A 12,566-nucleotide genomic window follows, 5' to 3' on the forward strand; every position below is an offset into this window, starting at 1 on the left:
GGTGTGACGGACTGATCGACTGTGACCACGCCCAGGTGTGACGGACTGATCGACTGTGACCACGCCCAGGTGTGACGGACTGATCGACTGTGACCACGCCCAGGTGTGAGGGACTGATCGACTGTGACCACGCCCAGGTGTGACGGACTGATCGACTGTGACCACGCCCAGATGTGACGGACTGATCGACTGTGACCACGCCCAGATGTGAGGGACTGATCGACTGTGACCACGCCCAGGTGTGACGGACTGATCGACTGTGACCACGCCCAGGTGTGACGGACTGATCGACTGTGACCACGCCCAGGTGTGAGGGACTGATCGACTGTGACCACGCCCAGGTGTGACGGACTGATCGACTGTGACCACGCCCAGGTGTGAGGGACTGATCGACTGTGACCACGCCCAGGTGTGACGGACTGATCGACTGTGACCACGCCCAGGTGTGAGGGACTGATCGACTGTGACCACGCCCAGGTGTGACGGACTGATCGACTGTGACCACGCCCAGGTGTGACGGACTGATCGACTGTGACCACGCCCAGGTGTGACGGACTGATCGACTGAATGTATAACAGTCGACTCCATCATCTTGATTTCACTCTCAGCATCGACATCCTGTTTAAGTTCATGACTCAGCTGAGTGAACTGTGGCTGCTGGTGGGAAGTACACACACACACACACACACACACACACACACACACACACACACACACACACACACACACACACACTGCTGAATCAGGAGTTTCTTGTTTCAGGCAGCAGCTGCTTTTTAATTTCAGACTGGAGAGACAAGAAACCTTTGAAATCCCCGACCATCAGTCCACATGAAGACCTAGACCATACTGGACCGTCTCAGGTGACCAACCTGGACCGTCTCAGGTGACCATACTGGACCGTCTCAGGTGACCAAACTGGACCGTCTCAGGTGACCATACTGGACCGTCTCAGGTGACCAAACTGGACCGTCTCAGGTGACCAAACTGGACCGTCTCAGGTGACCATACTGGACCGTCTCAGGTGACCAACCTGGACCGTCTCAGGTGACCATACTGGACCGTCTCAGGTGACCAAACTGGACCGTCTCAGGTGACCAACCTGGACCGTCTCAGGTGACCAAACTGGACCGTCTCAGGTGAACAAACTGGACCGTCTCAGGTGACCAACCTGGACCGTCTCAGGTGACCAACCTGGACCGTCTCAGGTGATCAACCTGGACCGTCTCAGGTGACCAAACTGGGACGTTTAAGAGACGTGTGAAAGCCCATTGACCTCATCCACATTCTCGAACGCGTTGATGACATCATACGGCAGGCAGGACAGCAGGTCGATGACGAACCAGGTCTTAACATAGTTCATGCGGATGAGCTTGGGGTCGGAGATGACCTCGCCTGCCGGGCCAACGAAGGTGGTGTGGAAGTTGAGGACGATGTCGACGAGGAAGATGACATCCACGATGCTGTCCACCACCAGCCAGGTGACGTTGTTCTGCTTGGTCTTGAAGGAGACGTTGTAGGGGACCATGATAGCGGTGTAGAAGGTGAGGATAAGGATGACCCAGTCCCACGTGGTCTTAAAGAGACAGTAATGCAGGATGATGTGCGGCGGTGTCTTCGGCGTTTCCTGTTTGTACTGAGGCAGAATGTCCGAGCCCAGCTGCAGCACCTGAGACAGAAAACAACAAACACATGTGAGAAGTTAAAACCTCAGGAAGCTCTGGATCTACGGTCAGGTGGTCTTCTGGTCATGGTCCAGTCTACTGAGACCCTGCTGCTTCTTATTTTCACTGCTCTGCATCTTCGATCTGACCAGAGTGAGTTAGACCCGTTTACCTCTCCTAAGAATAACGTTAGCTTGTGTTGTAGTCCAACTCAAAACACTGTTGAGGTGTAAACCGGAACCTTTGATTAAACTCTACAGTGAGACAAACAAACAGAAGACAGCTTTCCACACGTGGACCTCAGGCGTCCGTGGGTACCCCTCTGATCCTGCTTCACAGCACGCTTTGTTTCAGTGGCACGCAGGTAACCTTAGGCCTCGCAGCAGCCTAACAACGGAGAACACCCCAGCCTTGCTCACCCTCTGGGACCCGCCGCCATCACAAGTCTTCTGCACGGAGACGGCTGAAGACCGCTCCATCGACGGACCTTCTTCCTCTCATCAACCGCGGACAATCGGTAACAAGTGTCACGCTTGATGGTGGAAGAAACTAAAATTGAATTAACAAAAGGCAAAACAAACTTACTCAAAAAACTAAATCCAAAACGTCTCGAAACCACGATGAGAAACACAGGGACTAAACAGACGAGGGGTAATCAGACGCAGGTGAGACTAATAAGACAGGTGAGGACAATCAGGACAAGGAACAAAGAACACAAGACAGGAACACTAGAGGACAAGTACAAAGTAAAAAGCAACACTGACTAAAAACACAGGAAATAAAGTTACAGGTAACATAGAGAAACACGAGACTGTGAAACAATCAACACAGGAGGGAAACCAGAGAGGCAGGAAACACAGTAACACGGAAAAACACAAGGGACTAAATAAAACCTAAACGTAACCATGACAACACGTGAGGCTTAGCTAGGTCTGGGCAGTTAGCTTAGCGACAGGTCTCTGTTAGCTTAGCGACAGGTCTGGGCAGTTAGCTTTAGAGAGTGGGTTTAATAACTGAGTTATTATTGTCAAACTGTAATAATATTTGTTTGGTATTTGACCGCTACGTCCCGTGTGTGTTTCTCTGTGAACGCTAGCGTCAGAACCGGCTAACAGAACTCATTATCAGAACCAGTGTGAACGCTAGCGTCAGAACCGGCTAACAGAACTCATTATCAGAACCAGTGTGAACGCTAGCGTCATAACCGGCTAACAGAACTCATTATCAGAACCAGTGTGAACGCTAGCGTCATAACCGGCTAACAGAACTCATTATCAGAACCAGTGTGAACGCTAGCGTCATAACCGGCTAACAGAACTCATTATCAGAACCAGCGTGAACGCTAGCGTCAGAACCGGCTAACAGAACTCATTATCAGAACCAGTGTGAACGCTAGCGTCAGAACCGGCTAACAGAACTCATTATCAGAACCAGTGTGAACGCTAGCGTCATAACCGGCTAACAGAACTCATTATCAGAACCAGTGTGAACGCTAGCGTCAGAACCGGCTAACAGAACTCATTATCAGAACCAGTGTGAACGCTAGCGTCATAACCGGCTAACAGAACTCATTATCAGAACCAGTGTGAACGCTAGCGTCATAACCGGCTAACAGAACTCATTATCAGAACCAGTGTGAACGCTAGCGTCATAACCGGCTAACAGAACTCATTATCAGAACCAGTGTGAACGCTAGCGTCATAAGGAGGGAGGTCCAGGCTGTGACCGAGCTCTCAGGGTGCGCTGTTAGGTAGTTCAGCCCTGACTTCACTGACACTTCAGCTGACACGGGCTCTCCGGCGTTTTGAACACCGTGGCTGCTGACTTCACTCGTACCTCCGGCAGATAAAAGCTTGGCTGTGATGTCCGCAGCGAGCCTAACAGAGCGTAGAGCTTGTGTCACTCTGTTTTCATTCTGTGCAGGATGTAAAGTATGTCCCGCCCTCTTACTGCGAGCGGGAACAGAAAAACACGGCAAAGCCTTCGAGGTGAATTAACTGACGTTTTGATGCTAAATCACCACGAGCTTCCTGCCATCACAGAATATTTCAGACAGGAACAAGTGCTTTGTGTTTCATGGAGACTGAAGGTGGATGATGATTCCTGGGTCAGACTCACAGGCTGTTTCTGCCTCGCTGTGTTTACACTCATCAGCAAACACAGTGCAGGTGTTCTCCAGCTGCAGCACTGGATCTGTAAATCCAGCTGTCAGCACTTTCAAATAACCGTGAAAAACTGGGAATGAAGAATAGGAGCACTCAGCCACGTCTCCTGAACTCAAACTATTACACAGAAACAAATCCAGCCCAGGTCAGCAGGCCTGGAAACCAGGACCAGAATCTGGTCTGATCACTTCATTTCACTCTCTACAGGTCATCTCTGACAGCAGCAGAATGGCTTCAGGAAACAGGAAGTGCTTTCCCCATCTGTCAGGAGGTCGTTCACTTCTATCACAGTGAGTGTGCAAACACCATTAACAGATCTATTAAACATCATGGTTCCTAATGGACACCTGGAAGGACCTCCTGCTCTCTCTCTTATAGAAACATCCTGACATGTTCTGACCCCAGAGCTGTCACATCGTTAACCTTTCATGTGATGCCCCGCCCCTTTGACCCTTTCAACTGTCCCATCTCTAAACAAAGGCACAAAAAGCCCTCAAAATAAACACCAATGTTTATTACATTTATTTCAACAAGTCATACACCAAAGGATGCCCCGCCCACATGAGCTCACACTGACAAACACACAGATCAGATCATGTCAGGCAAGATCTGGTGAGGTCCAGGGTCACGTCAGGCTATTAGATCTGGTGAGGTCCAGGGTCACATCGGGCTCTAAGATCTGGTGAGGTCCAGGGTCACATCGGGCTCTAAGATCTGGTGAGGTCCAGGGTCACATCGGGCTGAGATCTGGTGAGGTCCATGGTCACATCGGGCTCTAAGATCTGGTGAGGTCCAGGGTCACATCGGGCTCTGAGATCTGGTGAGGTCCAGAGTCACATCGGGCTCTGAGATCTGGTGAGGTCCAGGGTCACATCAGACTATTAGATCTGGTGAGGTCCAGGGTCACATCGGGCTCTGAGATCTGGTGAGGTCCAGGGTCACATCAGGCTCTGAGATCTGGTGAGGTCCAGAGTCACATCGGGCTCTGAGATCTGGTGAGGTCCAGGGTCACATCAGACTATTAGATCTGGTGAGGTCCAGGGTCACATCGGGCTATTAGATCTGGTGAGGTCCAGGGTCACATCAGGCTCTGAGATCTGGTGAGGTCCAGGGTCACATCAGGCTCTGAGATCTGGTGAGGTCCAGGGTCACATCGAGCTCTGAGATCTGGTGAGGTCCAAGGTCACATCAGGCTATTCGATCTGGTGAGGTCCAGGGTCACAACCGGCTCTGAGATCTAGTGAGGTCCAAGGTCACATCAGTCTCTGAGATCTGGTGCGGTCCAGGGTCATACCAGGCTATTAGATCTGGTGAGGTCCAAGGTCAGGCTCTGGATCAGGGTCACAGCTTGTGTACAATGTAACAACTCAGGGAAAGTGACTAAGTTATAAATCTAAAGGTTTGTTTTGGGACCTCTGAGAGGCGGGACTAAGGGCAGAAACAAAATTCAGGGAGAAAGAGACTGGGGGAAAATGCTAGAATGGAGTCCGAGTTCGGACCCAGACCTAGGACCACTCCTATAGGGACCCAGCCAAACCACATGGCCACAACATCACTTAGATACCCATTTGAAATCAGAATTCTTACCTCTGCGAGTCGGGAGTGTTTGTGGATGTTTTCTCCTTTCTGCACAGCCGGAGCAAGCTGCTGAAGAACTCCTCGACTGCTCGTCAACGCTCGAGTCAGACGGGCAAATTTACCCCAACCTGGGGACCAGAGAGAGAGACAGAGTCACAAGACTGAGGACCAAAAACCAGACAGAGAGAGACGAGTCACAAGTCTGAGGACCAAAAACCTGAGAGAGAGACGAGTCACAAGTCTGAGGACCAAAAACCTGAGAGAGAGAGACGAGTCCCAAGACTGAGGACCAAAAACCTGAGAGAGAGAGACGAGTCCCAAGACTGAGGACCAAAAACCTGAGAGAGAGACGAGTCCCAAGACTGAGGACCAAAAACCAGAGAGACGCACACGTTCATCAGGCCACACACACCTTTGACAGAGTCATCCTCGATTGGCTGCTTGAAGGCAGTGATGTCACTGAAGGTGCAGAGAAACAGGACGACTTTATCCTGCTCGTTCCTGATCGGAGCGATCTTCACGAAAAACCAAACCGGCATCCCTGAAACGGAGAGAAGACGTGACCATCAACAGAGCTCGCACGTCATCCATCACGTCACGGCAAGGACATCACGGTAAGGACGTCACGGTAAGGACGTCACAGTAAGGACGTCACAGTAAGGACGTCACGGTAAGGACATCATGGTAAGGACGTCACAGTAAGGACGTCACGGTAAGGACGTCATGGTAAGGACGTCACGGTAAGGACATCACGGTAAGGACATCACGGTAAGGACATCACGGTAAGGACGTCACAGTAAGGACATCACGGTAAGGACGTCACAGTAAGGACGTCACAGTAAGGACGTCACGGTAAGGACGTCACGGTAAGGACATCACGGTAAGGACATCACGGTAAGGACGTCACAGTAAGGACCTCACGGTAAGGACGTCACGGTAAGGACATCACGGTAAGGACGTCACGGTAAGGACGTCACGGAAAGGACATCATGTAAGGACGTCACGGTAAGGACATCACGGGAAGGACATCATGTAAGGACCTCACGGTAAGGACGTCACGGTAAGGACATCACGGTAAGGACGTCACGGTAAGGACATCACGGTAAGGACATCATGTAAGGACCTCACGGTAAGGACATCATGTAAGGACCTCACGGTAAGGACATCACGGTAAGGACCTCACGGTAAGGACATCACGGTAAGGACATCACGGTAAGGACCTCACGGTAAGGACCTCACGTTAAGGACATCACGTTAAGGACATCACGGTAAGGACCTCACGGTAAGGACATCACGTTAAGGACATCACGGTAAGGACATCATGATAAGGACCTCACGGTAAGGACATCACGTTTCCTGTGCTCTCGGATCAGATGTGCGTTGGTACGATGGCTCATCGAGACAGTTTGGCGCCTCAACGTGTCGACCTGTAGGAGCGTTACAGTTTGGCGCTTCAACGTGTCGACCTGTAGGAGCGTTACAGTTTGGCGCTTCAACGTGTCGACCTGTAGGAGCGTTACAGTTTGGCGCTTCAACGTGTCGACCTGTAGGAGCGTTACAGTTTGGCGCCTCAACGTGTCGACCTGTAGGAGCGTTACAGTTTGGCGCCTCAACGTGTCGACCTGTAGGAGCGTTACAGTTTGGCGCCTCAACGTGTCGACCTGTAGGAGCGTTACAGTTTGGCGCTTCAACGTGTCGACCTGTAGGAGCGTTACAGTTTGGCGCCTCAACGTGTCGACCTGTAGGAGCGTTACAGTTTGGCGCCTCAACGTGTCGACCTGTAGGAGCGTTACAGTTTGGCGCTTCAACGTGTCGACCTGTAGGAGCGTTACAGTTTGACGCCTCAACGTGTCGACCTGCAGGAGCGTTACAGTTTGGCGCCTCAACGTGTCGACCTGTAGGAGCGTTACAGTTTGGCGCCTCAACGTGTCGACCTGTAGGAGCGTTACAGTTTGGCGCCTCAACGTGTCGACCTGTAGGAGCGTTACAGTTTGACGCCTCAACGTGTCGACCTGCAGGAGCGTTACAGTTTGACGCCTCAACGTGTCGACCTGCAGGAGCGTTACAGTTTGGCGCTTCAACGTGTCGACCTGTAGGAGCGTTACAGTTTGGCGCCTCAACGTGTCGACCTGTAGGAGCGTTACAGTTTGACGCCTCAACGTGTCGACCTGTAGGAGCGTTACAGTTTGGCGCTTCAACGTGTCGACCTGCAGGAGCGTTACAGTTTGGCGCCTCAACGTGTCGACCTGTAGGAGCGTTACAGTTTGGCGCTTCAACGTGTCGACCTGCAGGAGCGTTACAGTTTGGCGCCTCAACGTGTCGACCTGTAGGAGCGTTACAGTTTGGCGCCTCAACGTGTCGACCTGTAGGAGCGTTACAGTTTGGCGCCTCAACGTGTCGACCTGTAGGAGCGTTACAGTTTGGCGCTTCAACGTGTCGACCTGTAGGAGCGTTACAGTTTGGCGCTTCAACGTGTCGACCTGTAGGAACGTTACAGTTTGGCGCTTCAACGTGTCGACCTGCAGGAGCGTTACAGTTTGGCGTGCGGTACTCACGGTTCTTCTTGTACATCAGGATCTCAAAAGAGTTGACCTCGTAGTTCTCGAAGGTCAGTCGGACCTTCTCCGTCATCTCTTTGTCGGTCAGCTCGCCGTACATGAAGCTGCAGGTGCTGCTCTTCTGCATGACCTCGGCTCGATGGTAACCCGACAGCTTGCAGAATCCGTCATTGCTGTAGACGATGGGCCAGTCCACGATCTGAGCGTTCCCCAGAACAAAGTTTGTGTCTGAACACAGAAACGAGAGAGGGTCAGAGGTCAGGGGGTTGATGCTGAACACGCCACGAGGAACATTACCGTCACAAACTATTTATTTAAATCACTTCTCGCTACTTTAACCTTCAGTCAGCTCCACACGCCATGTTTTAGACAACAATGGCTGCACATGATGAACTAATGATGCCTCTGACCCCTGACCTCTCCTCCGGCGCCACCATGGCTTGCAAGATCTGTTTGACAGGTAAAGAACACCTGAGGTCTGTTTAACAGGTAAAAAACACCTGAGGTCTGTTTAACAGGTAAAAACACCTGAGGTCTGTTTAACAGGTAAAAAACACCTGAGGTCTGTTTAACAGGTAAAAACACCTGAGGTCTGTTTAACAGGTAAAAAACACCTGAGGTCTGTTTAACAGGTAAAAACACCTGAGGTCTGTTTAACAGGTAAAAACACCTGAGGTCTGTTTAACGGGTAAAGGACACCTGAGGTCTGTTTAACAGGTAAAAACACCTGAGGTCTGTTTAACAGGTAAAAACACCTGAGGTCTGTTTAACAGGTAAAAACACCTGAGGTCTGTTTAACAGGTAAAGGACACCTGAGGTCTGTTTAACAGGTAAAAACACCTGAGGTCTGTTTAACAGGTAAAAACACCTGAGGTCTGTTTAACAGGTAAAGGACACCTGAGGTCTGTTTAACAGGTAAAGGACACCTGAGGTCTGTTTAACAGGTAAAGGAGAGCTGCTGGGTTTTTATAAAATAAACATTTGTGTCGTTTGTTTGGACACACGTGACGTCACTAAACGGCTGAAACTAATACCTGTTATCGATGAGGTAACTAGCAAGGTGATGTTAGCCTCATAATGTCACAGCGAAGCTAAAGATTTGGGCACGTGCAGGTTGTCTGAAATAAAAGGAGCCAATCACAGAGGAGCTCAAGACGATCCACGGGATGTCACCGTGGAGAGTCAGGTGTGTGACCCGGAAAGAACCGGAACCTACCATTGGACCGGCGGACGACGTTCTCCAGGAAAGTGTTCTGAGGGGCCACGAGACCCCGCCGTCCTCCCGCCATCCTACCGTCCTCCTGCAGCGCGAGGCAGAGCCTGTTTCCCGCCGCTCACATCTCTGATGCTGCACGAGCCCTCCGTTTGTGGAGACAGAGCTCTCTCTCTCTCTCTACTCCTCACGCGCTCTCTCTCTATCCCTCACGCGCTCTCTCGGCAGGATCGTTATTCGCAGATGGTTGCAGCACGAGCTTCGAGAGGAGCCACAGAGAGGTGAGGGGGAGGAGAGAGAGAGAGAGAGGGAGAGAGAGAGAGCGAGAGAGAGAGGGAGAGAGAGAGAGAGGGAGAGAGAGAGGGAGAGAGAGAGAGAGATAAAGGATGGGAGAGAGAGGGAGAGAGAGAGAGAGAGAGAGATAAAGGATGGTAGAGAGAGAGAGAGAGAGATAAAGGATGGTAGAGAGAGGGAGAGAGAGGGAGAGAGAGAGAGATAAAGGATGGGAGAGAGAGAGAGGGAGAGAGGATGGTAGAGAGAGGGAGAGAGAGAGAGGATGAGAGAGGGAGAGAGATAAAGGATGGGAGAGAGAGAGATGGAGAGAGGATGAGAGAGGGAGAGAGGGAGAGAGATAAAGGATGGGAGAGAGAGAGAGGATGAGAGAGGGAGAGAGAGAGAGATAAAGGATGGGAGAGAGAGAGAGGGAGAGAGGATGGTAGAGAGAGGGAGAGAGGATGGTAGAGAGAGGGAGAGAGGATGGTAGAGAGAGGGAGAGAGGATGGTAGAGAGAGGGAGAGAGGATGGTAGAGAGAGGGAGAGAGAGAGAGATAAAGGATGGGAGAGAGAGAGAGGGAGAGAGGATGGTAGAGAGAGGGAGAGAGAGAGAGGATGAGAGAGGGAGAGAGATAAAGGATGGGAGAGAGAGAGAGGATGAGAGAGGGAGAGAGATAAAGGATGGGAGAGAGAGAGAGGAAGTCTCATCTGGATTAATAAGAAACATGAGTCTACCTGAGTCTCACCTGTATTTTGCTACAGTCCACAAAGATACGGGGGGGGGGGGGGGGGGGGGGGGCAACATCCAAAACTAACGCCATCTCAAGCCGCCATATTTCCACCTGTGATGTGTGTGCTTCAGTCTGAAAGTGGAGGAGGCGTAATGAGGGGGGCGATCAGCTGAGTCAGCGCTGTGTGTGTGTGTGTGTGTGTGTGTGTCTTCCTGTGTGTGTATGTGGAGCTCCTGCTGTCACGTGCTTTAATGTGATAGACTGGGACGCCAACATTACGCCGTCCCAGGCAACGCAGTATTGAAGGTACAAAGACGTGATGAGGGCGGAGTTTAAGGTGCTTTAAACGACTTCCTGTCTCTGAGGCTTGGTTCAGACTGTCCACATCACAGACCACAAGGGACCAGATCTGATCTGTCCGTCCACATTCATCTGGTCTGATCCACATCGGTTTCTATGGTAACAGGTTAATGGATGACAGAGAAGTGTGATTATTATGGTCTGTCCCACTGTTGGTTTGGGGAATGGTGGGCAGACCAGCATCCCAGGATCAGGACTGTGGGTCATCTTGTAGGGGGGAGGAGGTCAGAAAGGTACCGGGGGGGGGGGCTAAATCTTGTTCTGAGATGTTTGGCGAGGAGGAGGACTTTGTGATGCAGGACCGGAGCAGGAGCCGTCAGAGGTGAGTGAGGGCGGGGTCTGATGAGACACCAGGATCTAGAGATGCTAAGTTCTGGAGCTGGGGGCGGGGTTTGTTAGGAACCCTGGACTCAAGAATCATCTTCATCAGGTCTGTGAGTGACGGCCGCAGTCTGGCGAGGTTTCTGGACTGGTCAGCGCAGGAACAAGTGGAGTCTCGAATGGCGCCCGGCAGCTCTCGTGGACTCGATGTGTAAACGTCTGTGACATAATAAAAACTTCAAACTTCTGTAGGAGAAAGCGTCGGTCTCATTTCTTCAACTTTATAACAACACATCTCGTTTCTTTATTGTCAGATTTATTTTGAAGGTGAAACAGGAAGTGATAAGTGTTTTTCAGTCAAACCTAAAATTACTGTCACTGCTTCCTAAAACATGAGTAAAGATAAATCATTAAATTCATATTTACATAATATATTTATAAATAATAATTTTACTGAACTAGATCTGTAGTGACTCTTATTGTGAAGGCCGGATTGAACATGAACAGGATGGAAAGGGTTAATTAAAGCTCCCTGCACGGCGCTGTGTCTCCCTCTGCTGGTGGAGGAGGGTCAGTGCAGGAATACACAAACAGAAACAACCGGCGGAATCATTTCCGGTATTCTGGGTTATTTGTGACGTTTAAAATCAGTACTTATTCTTATCTACATTTAATGACGTCATATTGTAGTTTTACATCAAGCTGACTTTAATTTCTGGAGGAGTTTGTGTCGGCGGAGGGATCGGCAGGCGGAGTGCTGCAGCTGCAGGCTGTCAGGCGAACGTTGCGTAAGAATCCCTCCGCCGCGCTGGTTAGTCCCGGCAGTGAGGGAGGAGGAATCTCCTCAGCGAAGATTTCAGATGTTTAAATTCATCAACACTTAAAAGTACTTTTGCGGTGGTTTCCTGTGACGTGTTGAAGGCTGCGTGCGCAGCTTTTATCGCGCAGGGATCGGCGAGAGGAGCGCTGCAGCGACGCCTGCGGAGGTCTGAGGAAGTGCAGCTGCAAACAGACCAGCTCCTGCTGATATTTCCAGCCCGACACAGCGGCCCAGACTCGGCTAAAGAGCGCGGAGATGCCGGGGATGATGGATAAAGGTTCGGAGTATTTGGGGAAGGGTCGCTCCAACGGAACCAAGAGTCCGTCCACCGCCTCGAACGGACACTTCTCAGAGGAGAGCGGCAGCGACGACGAGCACGGTGAGGAGAGCCTCGAACACCCCGCCGCTTCGGAGCTTTTTAACGAGCCTCGGTCACGAGCTTTTTTCTCCTGTCTTCCAGATGTGGGCATGCGGGTCGGAGCCGATTATCAGGCCATCATCCCGGAGTTCGAGCCCGGTAAGGTTCCGCTGTGTGAGGCAGAGACACGGGCGGTGGTAGCCTCGGTCACAGCTCGGTCCTCCTCTCTCTGCAGGCGGAGACTGACCGAGGCTATACTGAGCTGTGACCGGGGTGATACCCGCAGAGTACCGGACCCGGTCCGTCCCGCAGAGTACCGGACCCGGTCCGACCCGCAGAGTACCGGACCCGGTCCGACCTACCGTTATGATAAACCACGAAGAAGAAGAGGAGCTGTGTTTATTATTGTGGACATGATTCATGAATATAACCTGTAATCACTGTGACTCCAGAGGTCAGAGGTCAGAGGTCACAGCTGATGTGTCTCTCCAGGTAAACACTCGGACAGAGATGGCGGCGGGGGGA

General features: G+C 51.3%; 2 protein-coding genes across 4 annotated transcripts in view; one reads left to right on the forward strand and one right to left on the reverse strand.

The window, feature by feature from the left end:
* kcnh1b (potassium voltage-gated channel, subfamily H (eag-related), member 1b) overlaps positions 1-9,528 on the reverse strand; it is a 36,815-nt gene extending 27,287 nt beyond the window's left edge. The window contains exons 1-5 of one of the 3 annotated variants that reach the window (XR_013778579.1): positions 9,182-9,525; positions 7,963-8,193; positions 5,820-5,948; positions 5,417-5,535; positions 1,277-1,669 (exon numbers count right to left, since the gene is read on the reverse strand). Coding sequence is in view for 1 of the 3 variants with exons in the window: in XM_079336982.1 (XP_079193108.1) it covers positions 1,277-1,669; positions 5,417-5,535; positions 5,820-5,948; positions 7,963-8,193; positions 9,182-9,254 (945 nt within the window). In the remaining 2 variants the exon portion in view is untranslated. Of the gene's footprint in view, positions 1-1,276; positions 1,670-5,416; positions 5,536-5,819; positions 5,949-7,962; positions 8,194-9,181 lie in introns of all 3 variants that reach the window. The other 2 variants (XR_013778580.1, XM_079336982.1) reach the window with 2 other exon arrangements.
* A 2,125-nt stretch (positions 9,529-11,653) lies between these two features.
* The window catches only part of rcor3 (REST corepressor 3), a 9,976-nt gene continuing 9,063 nt past the window's right edge, over positions 11,654-12,566 (forward strand). Inside the window, 3 exon segments of the mRNA XM_079337587.1 lie at positions 11,654-12,062; positions 12,144-12,200; positions 12,534-12,564. Of these exon segments, the coding sequence (XP_079193713.1) occupies positions 11,939-12,062; positions 12,144-12,200; positions 12,534-12,564 (212 nt within the window). The 5' untranslated portion in view covers positions 11,654-11,938.

The sequence above is a fragment of the Symphodus melops genome (assembly GCF_947650265.1).
Source record: "Symphodus melops genome assembly, chromosome: 2".
Classification (NCBI taxonomy): domain Eukaryota; kingdom Metazoa; phylum Chordata; class Actinopteri; order Labriformes; family Labridae; genus Symphodus; species Symphodus melops.